This window comes from Peromyscus leucopus, chromosome 18, assembly GCF_004664715.2.
Source record: "Peromyscus leucopus breed LL Stock chromosome 18, UCI_PerLeu_2.1, whole genome shotgun sequence".
Classification (NCBI taxonomy): Eukaryota; Metazoa; Chordata; class Mammalia; order Rodentia; family Cricetidae; genus Peromyscus; species Peromyscus leucopus.
The window spans coordinates 1,930,603-1,943,307 of record NC_051078.1 but is presented as its reverse complement, the minus strand read 5'-3'; the positions used below and the strand labels follow the sequence as shown (position 1 = coordinate 1,943,307).

General features: G+C 53.2%; 1 protein-coding gene and 1 non-coding gene across 7 annotated transcripts in view; one reads left to right on the top strand and one right to left on the bottom strand.

Moving 5' to 3' along the window:
- Window positions 1-1,055: 1,055 nt before the first annotated feature.
- Trnas-cga lies at window positions 1,056-1,137 on the bottom strand. Its single transcript has one exon. It is a non-coding gene; the product is annotated as a tRNA-Ser (tRNA).
- A 626-nt stretch (window positions 1,138-1,763) lies between these two features.
- The window catches only part of Smarcc2 (SWI/SNF related, matrix associated, actin dependent regulator of chromatin subfamily c member 2), a 28,914-nt gene continuing 17,972 nt past the window's right edge, over window positions 1,764-12,705 (top strand). For 3 of the 6 annotated variants that reach the window (XM_028855410.2, XM_028855405.2, XM_028855409.2), the window contains exons 1-11: window positions 1,764-1,993; window positions 4,085-4,204; window positions 5,790-5,875; window positions 6,813-6,894; window positions 6,985-7,077; window positions 8,103-8,172; window positions 8,385-8,454; window positions 11,519-11,594; window positions 11,749-11,880; window positions 12,157-12,272; window positions 12,553-12,677. In XM_028855410.2, coding sequence (XP_028711243.1) covers window positions 1,883-1,993; window positions 4,085-4,204; window positions 5,790-5,875; window positions 6,813-6,894; window positions 6,985-7,077; window positions 8,103-8,172; window positions 8,385-8,454; window positions 11,519-11,594; window positions 11,749-11,880; window positions 12,157-12,272; window positions 12,553-12,677 — 1,081 coding nt within the window. In that variant the 5' untranslated portion in view covers window positions 1,764-1,882. The remainder of the gene's footprint in view (window positions 1,994-4,084; window positions 4,205-5,789; window positions 5,876-6,812; window positions 6,895-6,984; window positions 7,078-8,102; window positions 8,173-8,384; window positions 8,455-11,518; window positions 11,595-11,748; window positions 11,881-12,156; window positions 12,273-12,552; window positions 12,678-12,705) is intronic. The other 3 variants (XM_028855406.2, XM_028855404.2, XM_028855403.2) reach the window with 1 other exon arrangement.

Here is a 12,705-nt window from a genome sequence, read left to right as displayed (position 1 = left end):
GTGAGTCTCAAGCAGGCCACTCTGGGCTGCACTGAGACTGTCTGAAAAAGCGAAGGAACAGAAAGGTTCCTTGCACGCAACTCATTGGTGGTGGGAGAATTATAGGTTCCAGCTACAGTGAGTCAGGGCATTGAGGAGAGCTAGCCTAAGGAGTGCAGAGGATTTAGTGATGGCCGTGAGGCCAGGCAGAGTGTTAGGGTGCCGGTGAGATACCCATACGATGGCGGAAACCGGTACAAATACATAACAAGCTCCATGAATCCTCAGAGCTCCAAGGATGGAGGAGATTTTGCTATGCAAGAAATTAAATATAAAAAGAAGTAGTCTCCAAGAGGTAGGGAAGGGTAAGAGGTTGAGAAAGGATGTGTTCCCTGGCTTGGTTAATATACATAGAGATTTTAACCTGTTTCGGGTACTCAACCAGTACTCAGTACCGAGTTATTGTCTCCGCTGCGGGATCTGCGGTGGTTAAGTTTCAATAGGCCTGTAATACCTGAAGTTAGTCTCAAGAAAATTCAAATGCAGGCTTGCTTAGCATATACCTGAACCCCGATTCGGTCCCAGCACCGCGTGACCCTGGTATCCTGGCCGGCTCACACCCGTAACGCCAGCACTTGAAAAGCAGGGCCGGAGGAAGTTCAAGGTCATTCTTAGCTACAGGACAAGGTCAAGGGCAGCCTGGATACACGAGGTCCTGCCCAAAATTTAAAAAACAAAAACCCAAATGAGAGAATGTCTGTTTGTTGGGTCTCCAGTGTCATCAGGCCATGGATTTCAAAGATGCCCTCTTGTCCTGGAAATTTCAGGCTTGCCTATCATTGCATAACATCCACATTCCCAAACAAAACACATCTTCACTCAAATCCTTCCTCATCCCATGCTCCGCTACAGAATCCTCCAAGTGCCTGGTATGCGAGCGGCCGATACAGCTGTGTATAATCAGCTTCCACGCTACCCTGACCTGACCCAGGGAAGTGGTGCGGTCTTTTTATTTCCTCATTTAAATAGGAAGGTGTGTGTGTGTGTTTAAAAAAAAAACAAAAACAAAAAGCTGCCGTCACGAACAGGATTCGAACCTGTGCGGGGAAACCCCATTGGATTTCGAGTCCAACGCCTTAACCACTCGGCCACCGTGACTCCCAAAACTGCGCTCTGCCGCGGGCTTACAGAAGGGGTCCGCGCGGCGGCCGCGGCCGGCTCGGGCGACCGCTCGGCTCCCTCCCGGAGCCTGGCCGGGAAGAGTCGGGGGCTCGGGGCTCGCCCGGCCCGTTCCTTCACCGGAGACGACGGGCCAGACCCCCCCTCCTACCCCAGGGACCCGGGGTGCGGGGCGCCGCAGGGGGCGGGTGCACCGGGGCCCCCCGTGGGGCTGGAAGGGAAAGGGGAACCCGCGGAAGGAGCTCATGGCAGCGCCGCGGGGACGAGCACGATGGGGGCCCCCGAGGCGCCGGGGCGGGGCTCCCGGAGACCGGCGTCCCCCGAGCGACGGTGCAAGAGGGAGCCCGCTGCTCACGCCGCCAGACCGACCCCGGCGGGCGAGCAGCCGCCACTGCCCGGGAGCCCGCCGCGTCGGTGCGCCCGCCGGTGCGCCCGCTCCTCCGCCCGCCCGCCCGCCCGCTCCTCCGCCCGCCCGCCCGCCCGCTCCTCCGCCCGCTCCTCCGCCCGCTCCTCCGCCGCGTCGGGCCGCGCCGCCGGCAGGGGGCGCTCCGCAGGCCGGGGCCGGCCCAGGCGGCGGGAGGCGGCGGCCGTGGCGGCGGGTGGCGGCGGGAGGCGGCGGGAGGGCGGGCGGAGGAGGGGAGGCGGGAGCTGCGCTGAGCTGAGCTGCGCTGCGCTGAGCGGGGCGGCGGCGGCGGCGGCGGCGGCGGGGCCCGAGCCCGGGAAGATGGCGGTGCGGAAGAAGGACGGCGGCCCCAACGTGAAGTACTACGAGGCCGCGGACACCGTGACCCAGTTCGACAACGTGCGGCTCTGGCTCGGCAAGAACTACAAGAAGGTACGGGCGCCCGGGCCGCGGGGGCCGCACGGGCCGGGGACAAAGGGCTCCGCGGGCTCCCCCGGGGCCGGCGCGCCCGCCCCTCCCTCCCTCCCGGCCGCCCTCCCTCCCTCCCGGCCTGCCGCCCCCCTCCCCGCGCCCCTCCCCCACCCCGCCCCCACCCTGCCCTCGGCCCCACGCTCCCCGCGGCGGCTCGCGGCTCGGGGCTCTCGGGGCGGCGGCCGGCCCCGGGGCCCGATCGCCCTCAACCGGAGCCCCAGGGCGGGCCGGCCGGGGTGTGTGTGTGCGAGCCGGAGTGTGCGAGCCGGGGTGTGTGTGTGCGAGCCGGGGTGTGCAAGCCCGGGTGCGCGAGCCGGGGTGTGTGTACGAGCCGCCGGGGTGCGCGAGCCGGGGTGTGTGTACGAGCCGCCGGGGTGCGCGAGCCGCGGCCCAGGCCTCCCCGCTCGCCCGGTCGCCCGGTGCTTTGTGTCGGTGCGCAGGCAGATGGGGACGGCAGGAGGGTAGACGGGCACCGAGCGGCCCCGATGGCGGGGTCTCCACCTGGGGAGTCGTCACCTGTCTCCCAGGTCCCCACACACACACACCCCTGCACACCGCCTCCCCCGGGGGACCGGGGCGCGCACAGGGTTGCAGGGCAGCAGCCCCGCAGACCTTCCCTCCCCGGGCTCACAGTCGCCCCGCCCCCCCCCCCCCCCGCCGGCCGGCCTGGCGTCCGTCGCCTTGGGCTCGAGCCGGTCCCCAGGCCCCGGCAGGCTTCCGATCGCCGGTCCCCACCCCCACCCCGCCACTGGAAATGGTAGGGCGGCGAACAAAAGGGTTCCAGAAGCCCTACCTGCCCTTTATTATATTATTATTATTATTATTATTATTATTATTATTATTTTTAAAGCAGATCTCGTTCTTGTGCTTTCCGTGGCGCTCGGCCTTTCCCCCTTTTCCGGGGCACGGCCTGCTTCCTCGCTGCCCCGGCTAAGGGTTCCTCCTCCCCGCGCCCCCCCAGCTCTCCGCACCCCGGCCTTGCAGGCTGTCAGTGGCAGCCCCGGGACCCCCCGCCGCCGGTCCACACGGCTCCGAAACCACCTGGGCTCTCGGTGCATGTCAGCTCCTGACAGCTGCTGGGCCTGTGCACCGCTGGTGTGCACCCCCGCGTGGGGCTCGGGGTCCCGGTCCTCTGCTCTTGACCTCTTGAAGGGAGCCCAGGCCCCCGAGGGGGTCGACGGCTGTGACCTGACTCGGCTCTCAAGTTCTTTGTCATGGATCTTTTGACACCTCCCGCCGAGAGGTGCCGGCTCTCTCGAGGGGAGAGGGACGAAGGGTCAAAAGGTAAAAGAGGAAATTAGCTCCCTGGCTCAGTGAGCAGAACAGAAAGGTGGCATTCCAGGCAGCGTGGGGCGGCAAGGTTGGACGGCATTGTCTCCTCGGAAGGCATAGGGAGATGTTGTCTTCCTACTTGTTAGCAGGACAGGTACGCGGTCAGCGCTCCTTGCTGGAGAGGCGACCCCACCATGACAGCCACGTCTGGTTTCGGGGGAAGCAAAACGCGCAGGCTGAGTTTTGAAGCCAGCTTGCCCTGCCTCGGCGCCTGGCTCTCAAAAGGCACCGTGATGGGTGGAAGCCTGGTTTTTGTTTTGTTTTTATCGTGTTCCCCCAAGAGCCTCAAAGGGGCACTTGTTGTCTTGCCTTGAACTCCCTACACGTACAGCATTTTACTGTTGGTTGGGGACGAGGTGGCCAGCTCTCAGGGTGTCCTCAGCATTTTACTGTTGGTTGGGGACGAGGTGCCCAGCTCTCAGGGTGTCCTCAGCATTTTACTGTTGGTTGGGGACGAGGTGGCCAGCTCTCAGGGTGTCCTGCAATGCCAGCGTCGTCGGGGTGCAGCTAAAGAGGAGTGCAGAGCTGTCCGTCCAGGCGACCTGGGCTGTGGCGCTACAATTCAGGAGCGGCCAGAGCCCTCCCTGCACAGACAGACGTGTGGGGGAGGCAGGCACACTTTTGTCTGTCCCAGGGGCTTCCAAGAACTCACGGGAACGCGGTGGGAGGTGGCAGAGAACCTGTCTGGAGCCTGTTCCTCTCCCTCTCCCTCCCCCTCAGTACATACAAGCAGAGCCACCGACCAACAAGTCCCTGTCTAGCCTGGTTGTACAGCTGCTCCAGTTCCAGGAAGAGGTTTTTGGAAAACATGTCAGCAACGCACCGCTTACTAAACTGCCGGTGAGTGCCAGGGGAGCAGGACGCGTCCTCCAAACTGGAAAGAGAGTGTTTTGCTGTTTCCGCTCTAAATTTTTCCCCCCTACCTGCGCGTAATCTCGGAATTGGGGAGGTTGAGGTAGGAGAATCAAAAGTTGGGGGCTAGCCTGATCTACATAGCAGTTCAGATAGTGTGTGCTGTATTATGAGTCCCTGTCTCGAAAGAACAACAGAAATAGAACCCACCTTTTTTTCCTTCAAATTCCATATCTGTAGATTTATTTCCTACAGGAATAGTCTCCGCTAGTAGTCAGGGGGTACGGCTTGAGTTAGTCCCCAGTTGACTGTCCTGTCACTGTGGAAGAATCTGTGCAACAGGTCATCTGAGAATGGGGGGTTCAGTCCTCTGGTGTCTCTCTCATGGTTTGATTTAAAAGGGTCTGCAGTTTGGGGGCAGGAGGGATGGCTCAGTGGTTAGGAGCACTGGGTTTGATTCCCAGCACCCACACGGAGCTTTACAGCCATCCGTAACTCCAACTCCAGGGATTCTTCTGACCGTCATGGACACTGGTATGATGCACAGCAACGCAAAACACTCATGCACAAAATAAATAAATCTAGAAAGGTGAAATTCAAGAGTGCGGTTTGAGGAGGTGTGGTGTGGCACACATCCGATAGACCCTCATGTAGAAGCCTGAGCCACAGCCAGGCACGGCGGTGCACATCTTCAATCCCAGCGCTCGGGAGGCAGAGGCAGGCGGATCTCTGTGAGTTCGAGGCCAGCCTGTCTCGAAAAACAAAACAAAGAAGAAGCCGGAGTCAGGAAGATTACAGATTGAACCCAGCCACCCTGTCTTAAAATTTTAGAAAAGGGTTTCTGGAGATATAGCTCTGGTAGAGAGAGTACTTGCCTAGCCTGTGAGAGGCCCTGGGTTGTATCTTCGGTGCCACAAAGGAGGGGTGGCTTAGTAGATAAAGTGCTCATTCCGAGTCTCTTGAACAACCTACACACTGGAAGGAGAGAACACACCCTGTGACCTACACACACACACACCACAATTAAGACATGTAATTCCTTAAAAGGGGCCATGAGATTTGGATTTGCATAAAGTTGTAGTTAGTCCTGGTTCTGCGACATGATGACTGTGGGATAGCCTTTATGAGTCTTAATAATTTCATCTCCACGTGAACTAAGTAGACCTACCTTGTAGTGTTTCGTCAGTAGTACACGAGGTCATCCAGTGGAGTACTTGGTCCAAAGTGACGTTTTCTTTATGTATATTGGTTTCTTTTCTAACTGTCCAGGTCAAATGATGCAGTAACATGTGGGTCCCAACTCTGAGGGACGAGCATAGTGGTGACGCCTTTACTCCCAGTACCCAGGAGATAGAGGCGGGGGATTGCCACAAGTTCCAGCCCAGCTTGGTCTGCATGTGGGTTCTAGGCCAGCCAGGGCTGCATAGTGAGACATTGTCTTAAAAACAGACAAACAAAGCATTGGAGAGGGAGGTCATTTCAGAATGGGATATCCGTGCCAGGATTTTTATGTGACAAAGAAAATTTTTACAATGTAACTTTCACACACTTTTTCCCTGTCTCAATTTTGTAGATCAAATGTTTCCTAGATTTCAAAGCAGGAGGATCCCTGTGCCACATTCTTGCAGCTGCCTACAAATTCAAGAGTGACCAGGGATGGTGAGATGCCTTCTCTCTGCTTTTCATGTTTAGTTTAGAGAAAATTCCCACTTCTTCCTGGGGTCCTTCTGAAGTGAAAGAACACATTAGAAATCCTGTGCCTTTTTATTTTGATAGATCGGGAAAGCAGATGTGATAGCCAGAGGAGTCCCCACAACGAATGAGTGGGTGTGGAGTCTGTGGGGAGGGGGCTCTGGGCCGGCGTCGCAGACTCGGTCCTTTTGGATTAAACACAGAGTGACATGCAGGAGACCAGGAACCCTTCGTCCCTGTGATTGGGACAAAATCGGTGACAAGATTATCTCCTAACATCCCCTGTTAAGAAGTTACGAACCAAGCTGGGAGTTGGTGGCGCACACCTTCAATCCCAGCACTTGGGAGGCAGAGGCAGGTGGATCTCTGAATTCGAGGCCAGCCTGGGCTACAGCCAGTTCTAGGATAGCTGAGGCTGTTAAACAGAGAAACTCTATCTTTTTTTTTTTTTTTGGTTTTTCGAGACAGGGTTTCTCTGTGTAGCTTTGCGCCTTTCCTGGATCTCACTCTGTAGACCGGGCTGGCCTCGACTCACAGAGATCCACCTGGCCAAAGGCGTGCGCCACCATCGCCCAGCGAGAAACTCTATCTTGAAAAACCAAAAAGAAGAAGTTATATACCCTAGGGGTTAAAGACATGGCTCAGTGGTTAAGAACACTGGCTGCTCTTCCAGAGGACATGGTCCCATTCCCACAGGGCTGCTCACAACCTTCTGTAACCCCAGTTCCAGGGGATCCCATGACCTCTTGTGACCTCTTCAGGCACATGGTGCACACAAGCAGGCAAAACACCCATACACATAAAAGAAAAATATAAATTAAAAAATAAAAAGAGGAAAGTCCTGTACCCTCCCCCTTCCCCCAGACATAAACTATAATTTACTCGATTATTGTCCCTTTACAAGGCGGCGTTACGATTTCCAGAATCCGTCACGCATGGACCGCAATGTGGAAATGTTCATGACCATTGAGAAGTCCTTGGTGCAGGTAATATTCAAGCACACCTCCCGCCCATTTCCCCTTCCGAAGTAAGAACACAGAATGGTGTTCCCTCATCTCATCTACTTCTTCTCACAGAATAATTGCCTGTCTCGACCTAACATTTTCCTGTGCCCAGAGATTGAGCCCAAACTGCTAGGGAAGTTAAAGGACATTGTTAAGAGACATCAGGTGAGTGTGAGGGAAGGCAGGTAAGTCAGGGGCTTCTGTCCTGACTGGTTCTCGCATTGTTACCATTGCTACACTGTTCCGCCATGATCGAGGGTGTCTTCACCAGGCAGCGGAGTGCCGCATTTTCTTCTGTCCTGTCCCCACCCCCACACCCCACACCCCGTGGAAAACTACAGTCAAGCCTTTGAGCAGCACCGGCCCTGTCTGTCTCCTCCACTTCCCAGGCCTGATAGGGTGATCACTGCTCCTTGGCATTGCATTGGCCTGGATGAAGGAGAGCATCTTCCACTGAACTAGACATGCCTGATTTCAAATAAATGCAACCTTGGGATCAGGTGCAGTGATATGCCCAGGCAATTGAGAAGTAGAAGCAGAAAGATCAAACGTTCAAAGTCGTGCTTGGCTGCATAGTGTGTTCAGACCTGCCTGGACTGTAGAGTGATTCTGTTAGAACAACCACAACAAAATCTCCGCTCTTGGGAACTATTTAATAAGAAGCAGATATTATGGGTAGGCACATACAGTCCATTTAAATTCCCTTTGGGTAGGTCTCTAAGCATGAAGACCTGGGTCTGGATCCTCAGAACACGTGAAGCCTGGATGTTGGGGTTCGTACCTATAACTCCAGTGCTGGGCGTAGAAACAAGTAGATCCTGGGGGCCCGATAAGCAGCTAGTCTAGCTAGAATGTCAAGCTGGTTAACTGTCTCAAAAATATAAAGGACACTTGTGGTTGACCTCTAGCTTCTGCACACACAAACACCTCCAATATGCAGGGAATCTATGCGGAGGGCTGTCTGTGGGGACATTTAAGTCTGGCTTTTCTCCAATGCTAACACATCATTACCACAGTGTTTCCTTGCCGCTCAGGTGGGGTTGCTAGAAAATACAAACTTAATTTTAATGCCACCACCAGAAAGATGTCATTAGAAAGGGAGATCTGTGGTTGTATTTTAATTCTTTTATTTGTCCTCGAGAGTAATTCAGGAGGAAGTAGACTTACCTGCTTTTCCTTGTGCTGCCCAGGGAACCGTCACCGAGGATAAGAGCAACGCCTCCCATGTTGTGTACCCTGTCCCAGGGAACCTGGAAGAAGGTGAGACCAGGCTTTCTTGTCCTGGGCCGTGATGGAGGGTGACTTAGGTCACCGTACGCCACCTGAGGTTCCGAGCATTGCAGTCCCAAGTCCTCATCCCCTGAGTCCCTGCCACTGAGTCTCCCATTGGAGCAGGAGAGCACTTAAGTCAAGCCTCAGTCTAGTCGCTCTTTGTGCCCCAGCTCATCTCCCTTCTCTGTCTCTGTCCTCAGAGGAATGGGTGCGGCCAGTCATGAAGAGGGACAAACAAGTTCTTCTGCACTGGGGCTACTACCCCGACAGGTGAGGATGGGGTCTCGGTGGTCAGGAGAAGCAGCCGCCGCCAGACGCAGAAGCCGTCTGGCCGAGCAGGAGGCTTCTGGGCTGTTTATTTCCTTGTTTGGTTCCTTGGGATACAGGAGTTTGCTGTGTAATCCGGGCTGGCACAGAACTTGTTGTGTAGACCAGGCTGGCCTCAAACATGTAGCAATTCTCCTGCCTCAGCCTCCTCACTGCTGGTATTAAAGGCGTGCGCCACCACACTGGCTGTGTGTGTGTGTGTGTGTGTGTAACCTCAGTTCATCCTCAGGAATGCAGGGTTTCTCATTGGCCTGGAACAGCTGGTCTAGACTGGATGGCCGGAGGGCCTTGGGATCCCCCTTTGTGTACCTTTGATGCTCTGGGGTTGCGAGCATAAGCCACCGTGCCTAGGATTGTTTGTTTAATGTTATGTGATCCGAGTTTTGCCTGCATTAATGTGTGTGCACTACACGCATGCCTGGTGCCTACAGATTCTCTTCAACTGGAATTACAGACAGTCGTGAGCCATAATCTGGGTGCTAGGAACTGATCCTGGGTCCTGTGCCAGAGCAAGAGTTGTTCTTAACTGCTGAGCCATCTCCTCAGCCCCATGCCCAGGTTCTGGGGATAGAATTCAGGTCTTTATGCTTGCTGACTGTATCATCCCTCAGGTCAACTTGTTTTCCTTTTTATCACACATATGTATGTACATACATACATACATACAAACATACATACATATGTACGTATTTGTTTGAGACAAGGTCTCACTTGTAGCCATGTTTAGCCTGACTTGCTCAGTAGACCAAACTGGCTTTGAACTCACAAACATCCACTAGCCTCTCCCTCCTGAGTGCTGGGATTAAAGGATTGTTCTACCACACCTGGCCTTCTCTTTGTTATGTGTGTGTGTGTGTGTGTGTGTGTGTGTGTGTGTGTGTTTGCATGTGTACAGGTACATATCTGGAAGTCAGGATTGGGGGCCAATGCTTTCATTCCACTTGGGTTCCAGGGGTCCAGCTCCAGTCCTCAGGCTGTGTGGCATGCAGCTGTACACCTGCCTTTCTGCTGGTTGATGTCATAGGTTTTGATGTAAAGCAAAAGCAAGCTGTAATCTCAGCCCTTGAGACACCAAAGAAAGAGGATCAAGAATTCAGAGTCGGCCGGGCGGTGGTGGCACATGCCTTTAATCCCAGCACTTGGGAGGCAGAGGCAGGCGGATCTCTGTGAGTTCGAGGCCAGCCTGGGCTACCAAGTGAGTTCCAGAAAAGGCGCAAAGCTACACAGAGAAACCCTGTCTTGAAAAAACAAAAACAAAAACAAAACAAAACAAAACAAAAAAAATTCAGAGTCATCCTCGGTGTCCTGGGATGTTTAGGGCCAGCCTAAGCTATGTGTAATAGGAAAAATGTTTCCAAAGATGTATATAATTACCCTGGGCTATTATGCAGCCTTTAAAGTGATACAATATGGATACTTTATAGGCAAATTTAAGTGAGACATATTGGTTAGCATCTATAGTTTGAGATACCCAGAAGGTAGAAACAGGAGGGTCACTTGAGCCTAGGACTTCTAAACCCTTTCAGGGGGCACAAAGAAAATAGCATGTAAGATTAAAAGAAAATGATTTTTGGTTTAGAGTAGTTTAATTCTGTTTTTAAATACAAAATATTTTAGACTAGCTTTTCATAACGTAAGTGAATGTTGCACATTTAAATTTATGAGAAAAAAACAATGGGAAAAAACAAAAAACATAGAAAGCTCTTTGAAAACATCAATCTCATGAACATGTCTGAAATAATTTCTTCTTTTCACCTGCAATCATGTACATACATGCCTAAACACATACACATGGCTAATAATAATAATAATAAAAGAAAATGATTTTTAAAAGTTACCAAAGAAAACATAAATACCAAGTGTAATATAATTGTAATTCTTTTTTTTTTTTTTTCCTTTTGAGACAGGGTTTCTTTGTGTAGTTTTGGTGTCTGTCCTGGAACTCACTCTGTAGACCAGGCTGGCCTCGAACTCACAGAGATCCACCTGCCTCTGCCACCCGAGTGCTGGGACTAAAGGTGTGCGCCACCACCGCCCAGCGTGATTGTGTTTGAAGGAGAGGTGTGAACTGGCACAGGTGCCTAGGACTCACCATGTGACGCAGGCTGACCCCAGACTCCCATAGTCACCATCGATGCTGGATTATTTTCATACTTTTTTTTTTTTTAAGTTTTTTTCTTCTGTGTTTTTGTTTGTTGATTGGTTTGCTACTTGGATTTTTTTTTTCTTTTTCTTTTTTTTTTTTTTTGGTTTTTCGAGACAGGGTTTCTCTGTGTAGCTTTGCACCTTTCCTGGAACTCGCTTTGGAGACCAGGCTGGCCTCGAACTCACAGAGATCCGCCTGGCTCTGCCTCCCAAGTGCTGGGATTAAAGGCATGTGCCACCACTGCCCGGTTGCTACTTGGAATTTTGAGACGGTATCTCACTATGCTCTTTAGGCTGCCTCAGACACAGATTTTCCTCCCTCGGCTTCTGGAGTGCTGGGATTATAGGCATGCCCCGCCAAGCCTGGCTTTAGTTTTTTGTTCCTGTTTTGTTGTTGATAGTTTGAGTCCAGGAGCCATGTTGCTCGCCAGCTACACACCACTGAGCTGCCTCTAGCCCTCTTCTGCATTTTTGTTATGAGACAAGATCCAGTGACCAGGCTGGTCTTGAATTCTCTGTATAGTTCAGGCTGGCCTTGAACTGGAGTCGATTTTCCTGCCTCCACCTCCTCGTACAGAGATTATCGACGTAAGTTGCCACATCCAGCATCCTGAAATATTTTATAATATGCTTCTACTGCTTTGTGGTAAATAATAGTCCCAGTTTAATTGGGCAAATCAGCAGCTGAGCATTTCTTGTAAGTGGAAAAGGCAGGACTGGGTGTGTAACACAGTGGAGGAGCTTGTTGGGTCGTACACGGCCATGGTTCCGTCTCTGCAGTGAAGACAGAAAAGCGCAAGACTGCTCTTGCTTTCTACCCCTGCGTCCAGTTGTCTGCTTCATGCTGACTCTCTCCTGGCAGTTATGACACGTGGATTCCAGCTAGCGAGATTGAAGCGTCTGTGGAAGATGCTCCAACTCCTGAGAAACCTAGGAAGGTGAGCTTTCCTAACCGCCACCCCTGGAAGAACACCCAGGACCAGAGCTCTCTCCGGAGCAGAGGCTCTGTGCTGTGGGCGTAATGTGCGGAGAGGCTCCAGACAGAGCCGTGGCTTCCAGTAACTCTGCAACACGTCTGCCTTTGCACTTGAGGTTCATGCCAAGTGGATCCTTGACACCGACACATTCAATGAGTGGATGAATGAGGAAGACTACGAAGTCAACGACGACAAAAGCCCTGCTTCCCGGCGGAAGAAGATTTCAGCTAAGACCTTGACAGATGAGGTGAAAATTATGCTCTTTTTTGTTTGTTTGTTTGTTTGTTTGGTTTTCCAAGATAGGGTTTCTCTGTGTAACAGCCCTAGCTGTTCCAGAACTCGCTCTGTAGACCGGGCTGGAACTCACAGAGATCCGCCTGCCTCTGCCTCCCGAGTGCTGGGATTAAAGGCATGCGCCACCACCGCCCGGCTGCTCTTTTTTCTTAGGCACTTAGCTTAAACCTCAGAGCAAGCCTCACTGGGAGCTGGAGGCACACATTCATCCCAGTTCTCTGATGTGCAGGTAAACAGCCCGGATTCAGACAGACGGGACAAGAAGGGGGGAAACTATAAGAAGAGGAAGCGATCTCCCTCTCCGTCGCCAACCCCAGAAGCTAAGAAGAAGAATGCTAAGAAAGGGTATGCAGCCTTTCAACTGCACCCACATGCACTGTCCCCTTGACACACGTCAGAGGAAAGAGATGCTTCTCAAAGTCACTGCCCCGGCCGGGTGTCTGAGAGGAGCGTGAGGGAATCTTCCTGTGCCTGCTTCATGGTTTTAGTCCCAGTCAACATGAAACTGAAGGAAAGCTTAGCCTCCCGACAGAAAGCCTCCTGCACCACCCCCCGTCACTCTGCACATACCGGCTTCTGTTCCACCCAGCTCCACCCTGATGGGTCTCTCTCTTTTCCTTTCCAGACCATCAACACCTTACACCAAGTCAAAGCGAGGCCACAGAGAAGAGGAACAAGAAGACCTGACGAAAGACATGGATGAGCCCTCCCCAGTCCCGAACGTAGAAGAGGTGACGCTCCCCAAAACAGGTATGGGCCACGCCGAGCCCCCAGGCTA